This window comes from Otolemur garnettii, unplaced genomic scaffold (assembly GCF_000181295.1).
Source record: "Otolemur garnettii isolate 467f Iridium unplaced genomic scaffold, OtoGar3 scaffold00026, whole genome shotgun sequence".
Lineage (NCBI taxonomy): Eukaryota > Metazoa > Chordata > Mammalia > Primates > Galagidae > Otolemur > Otolemur garnettii.
This window is the reverse complement of record NW_003852421.1, coordinates 9,863,781-9,871,212: the sequence shown is the minus strand read 5'-3', so window position 1 is coordinate 9,871,212 and position 7,432 is coordinate 9,863,781. Positions and strand designations below refer to the sequence as shown.

Sequence of the window (7,432 nt, the reverse complement as noted above, 5' to 3'; positions counted from 1 at the left end):
AGCCTGGAGCTTCTCTAGTGCTCATTTTTTTTTCTTTTTGCATCTGTAAGATGAGACTATTGGGCTAACCTACTTCTAGATTTTAGCCTTAAATTTGTAAGATTTTGTTATTCTCAGCTGGAGAGGTATAACAGAGTGGTATAACAGAGAGGTATAACAGAGAGGTATAACAGAGGTATATAATGAGTGCTATTAGAGTAAAAAGGGAATTGGAACATTTTCACTCCCTGGAAGTGTGAATGAATAAATTCCAGTGGTGAAATTGTGGACCTCATTTTCTGAATGAGGGGAAAACTGATCTTGCTTAGTTTCTGTGGAGGAAAGTGAATCAGGTGCTGCATTTAACTGGCAGCATCTCTTTTGAGCCCAAGATTTTTTTCCCCCCTATCATTGCTGAACCTAGTGAAGCACATAATGGCTGTCTATTATCACCCTCTTATGTTCTTAAAAAATTTTTGGAAGTTAGCTGTAGAATAGTGATGAGGATTGTGAACTAGCTATGGGCTGTGTGCCAAGTGTCTATGAGGAATGTGAACTATTACTGCTATTTACTGGCTGTTCTTGTATGCCTCTCACTAGACTGAGTAGTTTACATTAACTGTATAGAGTAATCCTAGAATTCTGCCTACCCCACCCCAAAGAGGTAGGTGTCTAATATGCTGATAAGTGGGGAAAAAGACTTTGTGAGGCTAAATAACTCGTGTAAGGCCTTATAGCCTGTATGAGGCAGAGCTAAGGATTTGAGCGTAAGTTGTAGAACTCATTTGAAGATGGGATAGGTTGTGGACCTCATTTTCTTTCCAAAATGTGGTATGTGTTTAGGACTTGAGAAATGTGTAGTCCTCAATCTGATCGTGTAGAATGGAGGCCGCAAGGAATACAGGCTGTCTGAGAAAGCACTGCACAGTGACTTTTTTTGTTTTGTGTCCTGGCGTTTTTCACACACTCACAATCTAGGGAAGTATTGACAACCATTCTGATTTTTCCCAGGGAATTCTTTTCTTAAATCTTAACTATTTTGGCTCGGCGCCTGTGGCTCAAGCGGCTAAGGTGCCAGCCACATACACCTAAGTTGGCAGGTTCGAATCCAGCCCGGGCCCGCCAAACAACAATAATGGCTGCAACCAAAAAATAGCCGGGCGTTGTGGCAGGCGCCTGTAGTCCCAGCTACTTGGGAGGCAGAGGCAGGAGACTCGCTTGAGCTCAGGAGTTGGAGGTTGCTGTGAGCAGTGAAGCCAGAGCACTCTACCCAGGGGCTCAGCTTGAGGCTTTGTCTCAAAAAAAAAAAAAAAAAAATCTTAACTGTTTTCAGTGGACATCAAAGGAAGTGCCTCCAGGGATGCATTTTATGTGGTAATGTCCACAGTGTCCATATCTGCTGGGAAGTGCTGTATCTTATCAATAACTCCAGCGGATTAGTGGGTGATGGATGGTTGTGCTTTGTGGCACTTCTGAATGTTGAGGCCTATCTGACTTTATTTTTCTTGCCCTTCTTTTCACATAAGTGAGGTAGTTATAAGGCACTGAAAGTTTATAGCTGTCACACTATGCAGGTGACAACTTCCCTTTTTTTTGCCCAGGCTTTTGGCTGCTCAGGGATACCTGCTTCCTGATACCATTTAGAACAGGTTTAACATTTAAGGTGGGAAGCTATATGCAGCTTGTAGTAGTATGATGAAAGTTCAACCACAGCGGTTTAATTTGTATCAGTCCAGATGTAGAAGATGCTTTAGTGTGTTCCCTTGGCTTTTCTGGAAGCTTGGCACACAGCCCATAGCTATGGTGAGTGAAGATTTATGTCAAGGAAAACAACATATAAGCAAGAGTGATTCTAAGATTAATGTGGCGGCGTGTTAGCTAGAGACTTTGGATCTGTTCCCTAGGGTGTTCTAGAGCTATTCCCTAGGGTGTTCTAGAGCTATTCCCTAGGGTGTTCTTTAGAATCCTGGATCCATGGTATTTTATCCCTAAGAGGGATTCGTAGGCAGATATACTTGCTGATGCTTTGCCTCGGGTAGTGTGTGCCATGCACTCTTCTGAGTGTTCAGTGTGTCTTGATTTGTTTACTCATCACAACAGCTATTCAAGGTTAGGTATCATTATTCCCATTTTTCAGGTGGGCAGGTTAAGAGAGAGGGAGCTCAAGTAAGCAGATAATGGTCACTTAGGCTGTTAATTGTAGAAGCTGGAATTAAAACCTGGGACCTTTGTTTCAGAGTCTGTACATCTGTATAGCCTCATTAAACGTAATAAGTCTGGAATAAATAAAGTAAAATGTTTGTCTTTATTGCCTTGAAAATTCATTGTCACCATTTCCCAAGTCTCTTTGACCATAGGATCCTTTTCTCTTGAACACTTTTGGGGTTAGCATTCTGCAGAGAACATTTGGTGAAATGCTTGTCTTTCTCATTTTCTGTCTCTGTTATATGAGGAAACTAGTCCTGGGGGGCCTAATACATTTGTGGGGATTCTGGTATTGTCAGGTTTGAGACTAGAACCCAGGTTTACTGGTGGCCTGCCCAGTGGTCTTTCCACTGTTTTCTGAAAGCTACTTGTTTATATAAAAGATGTGACACCATATTTAAACGGGCTAATGAGCTTAAAATGTCATAGAAATGTCAGGCACAGGGAGTGATTTCATCAATGATGATTTGGTCCATTTTTGGCCATAAGGTTAGGATACTTTGTGAACAGGTTGTAGCTGTTCACTACAGCTGTGGAAGAGAAGCCTTCAAGGAGCTGTTCACTACAGTTGGGGAAGAGAAGCCTTCAAGGAGCTGATGGTGCTTCTGAGATGTAGGGGCCAACTGCAAAGACCAGAGAGAAGCCTTCAGGAGCTACAGGTGGCCAGAGGCTGACAGCCATAAATTAACACAGTTACTATCTTGAATGTATGTGGCATCCAAGGATTTTTGTGATACCACTTCATTTCTCTTTAATATCAATGATATGTCACTATTCAGATATAGATAGTAGTTGACATTTAAGAATGCTTTATAGGAAGAATTTGTAAAAGAGACTCTATATGGTAATTAAATATTTGAGTGAATTCTAGTCTAATTGTGTGGGGTGTTTCTCACAGGATTTCCTTTAATAGAGGAGGGATTGATGTCTCAGTTTTTTCCCCCTTTTTCCCCCTGATTCCCTGTGTAGGGATCCTGCCTCCTCACCATGAATCCCATGCCAAGGTGATGATGTATCGCAAGGACCAGTACTTGGATGTGCTGCATGCTCTGAAAGTCATTCGCTTTGTCAGTGATGCCACACCCCAGGTTGAAGTCTATCTCCGGATGTATCAGCTGGAGGCCGGGAAGTTACCTCGAAGTCCCTCTTTTCCGCTGGTTGGTGTTCACTTTTGCTTGACACTTAGCTCAACTCCTGACTGTACCATCTCAGCAGCCTTTGATTGCATCATATTTTACTGTAGAAACTCTCAGTGGCTTTCCATTTGTAAAAGGGTAAAAGCAATGCATCTCGACCTGGCGTCCATGGCTCTGCACATTCTTTTCCCCCAACTTATTTTTAATTCATACATAATAATTCGGTATATTTACGGGTTATGTTGTGATGTTTTGATCTATGTATACATTATAGAATAAGTCAGTAATGAATACATGCGCCAGCTTATGTTTTTATGGTAAGAACATCAAATATCCTTGATTTTACCAACTCTAAAATATCAATACAACCTTATTTTAAAAATGGATTTGCCTTACTTTCAGTTTGCCTTTGAGTCACCTTTGCGTGCCCTTACCTTCGCATGCAGACCTTTAAGCAAAGATACTGCTGGGATGTTGTGTTTTTCATGTTTATTTTGGATACTGCTTTGTTCTGAGAACTATTAAGGTAACAATATTCATTTGAAAAATCTAAGTGCTATGACTTTGTTTTTACTCCTTGAAAATATTGTGACTTTTGTTTTGAATTTTATTTGCTCTTTTTCTGTCTTCAAAGGTGGAAACTTAGATGATTAGTTTTAGATCTTCCATCTTTTCCTATGTATGCATTCAGTGCTGTACATTTCCTTGTGAGCTCTCCTTTCTGAAAGAAATTTTAAATGTCTTCTTTGACTCCTGTGTTATTTAGAAGTGCATTGCTTAATCCCCAGACATTCTGGGTTTTCTCAGGTATTTTTTGATTTCTGGTTTAATACCACTGTGGTCTAAGAGCGCTCGTTATGTGATTTCCATTCTTTTAAACTTGATAAGATATTTTTAAAAATCTCTTATGGAGATGCGGTCTTGCTATGTTGTGAGAGTAGGCTGATCTCAAACTCCGGGTCTCAAGTGATCATCGTGCCTTAGCCTCCTAAAGGGCCCTGCACATTCTGACCCAATCTGTCTTATTTTTTGTTTTATAAGAAGTAAGTTTAAAACAATTTATTTGTTTTAGAGACAGAGTCTTACTTTGTTGCCCTGGATAGAGTGCCCTGATGTCATAGCTTATAGCAACCTCAGGCTTAAGCAATCCCCTTGCTCTCAGCCTCCCAAGTAGCTGGGTCTACAGGCGCCCACCACAGCGTGCAGATACTTTTTCTGGTTTTAGTAGATATGGGGTCTCACTTCTGCTCAGACTGGTCTCAAAGTCCAGAGCTCAAGCAATCCATTCACTTCACCCTCCCAAAGTGCTAAGATTATGGGCATGAGCCACCCTGCTCGGGTAAGTACATTTTATTTCGAAGTAATTTTAAACTTCTAGGAAAGCTGTAAGAATACTACCAAGAATCCCCACATATCCTTTACCCACCTTCCCCAGTTGTTAACATTTTATGACATCTGCTTTGTCATTTTTCCTATATATACACACATACTTTTTCTAAACCATTTGACAATAAGATGCCCCATTATCTCTGATCCCTTCAGTGTATATTCCCTAAAAGAAGGATGCCCCTGTGGGTAACCAAAGAGCAGTCGTCAGAACTAGGAAGTTACACTGAAACAATATTAACATCTGATTCATAGACTACATTCAAATTTGATGAATTGTTCAGTAATGTTGTTTATCACAAATAAGTAATCAAAATTCTGGCTGAGGATTTGATCCTGGATTAAGTAGTATATTGAGTTACTGTAGTAGCTTTAGTTTCCTTTGGTCTGGGACTATTCATCAAGAAAAAGGTTTTTCTTACCTTTCATGCCATTGACATTTTTGAGGGGTATTAGTTATTTTGTAGGAAGCCTCTCTTAATTTAGGTCTTTCTGGTGCTGCTATGTGATAGGATCTAAGTTATTCATTTTTGGTAGGGATACCATGTAGGTGATGCTGTGTTTGTAATGTATCATGTCAGGAGGCACATGGTATGGGTTGAGGACTTGGTGAGGGTGGTGCTGGGTGGGGTTTTCCTCTGGAAAGTTATTATTTTTCTCTTTGTAATTTCTATTTCCCTTTGTGGGAGCATACTTTAAAACTGCTGTGTAAATAAATATTCTATTCCTTATTAAGCTTTCACTAAAAATAGAAAAAGTCGTTGGACATTGTGGTGGGCACCTTTAGTCCCAGCTTCTTGGGAGGCTGAGGTGCTTTACCATCTGATGATTTCTAAAAAATTTTACTTTAAAATAATCTTGGACATGGAAAACTGTTGCAGGGCTGGGTGTGGTGGCTCACACCTATAATCCTAGCACTTTTAGAGTGGTGGGTGGGAGGATCACCTAAGGCCAAGAGTTTGAGATCAGCCTGGGCAACATAGCAAGACACTGTCACTACAGAAAATAGAAGAATTAGCTAGGGTTGGTGCCTGTGGTTCAAAGGAGTAGGGCATTGGCCCCATATGCTGGAGGTGGTGGGTTCAAACCCAGCCCTGGCCAAAAACTGCAAAAAAAAAAAGAATTAGCCAGGTGCAGTGGTATGTACCTATAGTCCCAGGGAGCCTGAGGCAGGGGGATTGCTTGAGGCTGCAGCAAGGTATGATTGTGCCACTGAATTCCAAGAAAAAAAAGAAAAACATTTATAAAAATAGTAAAGTGTTTATATATGCCTTCACCCATTATCCTCAAGTGTTAACATCTTACATAACCATAGTATAATGATTAAAACCAGAAAATGGGCATTGATACAAAATTGGGAACTAATCTTTAGACCCCAGAGGAATTTGGCTGACATCTCACTGATGCCTTTCTTCTGGTCGGGGACCTAATCTCAGATCACACATTACGTTTAGTTGTCATGTCTGAGTCTTCTTTAATCTGGAACAGTTCCCCAGGCCTTCCTTGTCTTCATGACCTTTGTACTTTGGAGGAGTGCCAGCCAGTAGAGAGTTTCTCAATTTGGGTTTATCTGATATTTCCTCATCGATTAAAATCTGGTCATGCATTATTGGCCAGAGTAACACAGAAGAATGATACTCATTATTGTTGCTGCTAACTTTGATCACTTGGTTAAGATGGGGTCTGCTGGGTTCTCCACTGTGATGTTACTATTTTCCCTTTCATGATTAATAAGTAACTTGTTGGGAGGTGCTTTGAGACTTGTGAATATTCATGCACATGAATATTCATGATTCTTACCTGAAATAATTTTTTACTGTGCTGGTTGCCCAGCGGTGATTTTCTAACTTTGTCATTCCTTCTGTATTTGTTAGTTGGCATTCTTCTCTAAGGAAGAGTTTCCTCTTCTCCCTCCTTTATTGATTTATATCAGTTTGAGTTTATGGATTCCTTTTTTATTCAGTGGACTGTAATTCATTACTACTATTATTTCTTTTGATATCCAGATTATCTCAGATTTGGCTAGCGGGAACTCCTTCCAACAGATGCCTATGTGTTTTTGACAAGTTCCTAACTTTCTAGCACCACCGGATGGTCCAGGTTTACCCTGCACTTTCTGTACTGCAGCCCTGGAATCAGCCATTTCTTTTTTCTTTTTTTTTTTTTACAGTTTTTGGCCGGGGCTGGGTTTGAACCTGCCACCTCTGGTATATGGGGCCGGCCCCCTACTCCTTTGAGCCACAGGCGCCGCCCATCCATTTCTTTTTGGATTGCAAGGTGGTATTCAGAACCTAGAATTGGGTACTGGATATGTTCATCGTTCATGGGCTGTTATTGCCTCTAGTTCCTCTTGGCAGACAGAGCTTGGAAATGTATGTAAGTATACATACACATATACATCAATTTTGTTTTTTTTTTGAGACAGAGTCTCACTCTGTGCCCTGGTAGAGTGCCATGGCATCATCATAGCTCACAGCAACCTCAAACTCTCAGACTCAAATGATCCCCTTGCTTCAACCACCTGAGTAACTGGGACTGTAGGTATCTTGCCATGACACCTGGCTAGTTTTTCTGTTTTTCAGTAGAGATAGGGTCTCAGTCTTGCTCAGGCTGGTCTTGAATTCTTGAGCTCAAGCAGTCCATCCACGTTGGCCTCCTAGAGTGCTAGGATTACAGGCATGAGCTTTTACTCCCAGCCTACATCTTTGAAGTTTTTTTTTTTTTTT

At 40.8% G+C, this 7,432-nt stretch overlaps 1 protein-coding gene across 1 annotated transcript in view; it reads left to right on the top strand.

The window, feature by feature from the left end:
• The window catches only part of TBC1D7 (TBC1 domain family member 7), a 24,726-nt gene that overhangs the window by 3,545 nt on the left and 13,749 nt on the right, over nucleotides 1-7,432 (top strand). Inside the window, exon 4 of the mRNA XM_003788311.3 lies at nucleotides 3,154-3,341. Coding sequence (XP_003788359.1) covers nucleotides 3,154-3,341 — 188 coding nt within the window. The remainder of the gene's footprint in view (nucleotides 1-3,153; nucleotides 3,342-7,432) is intronic.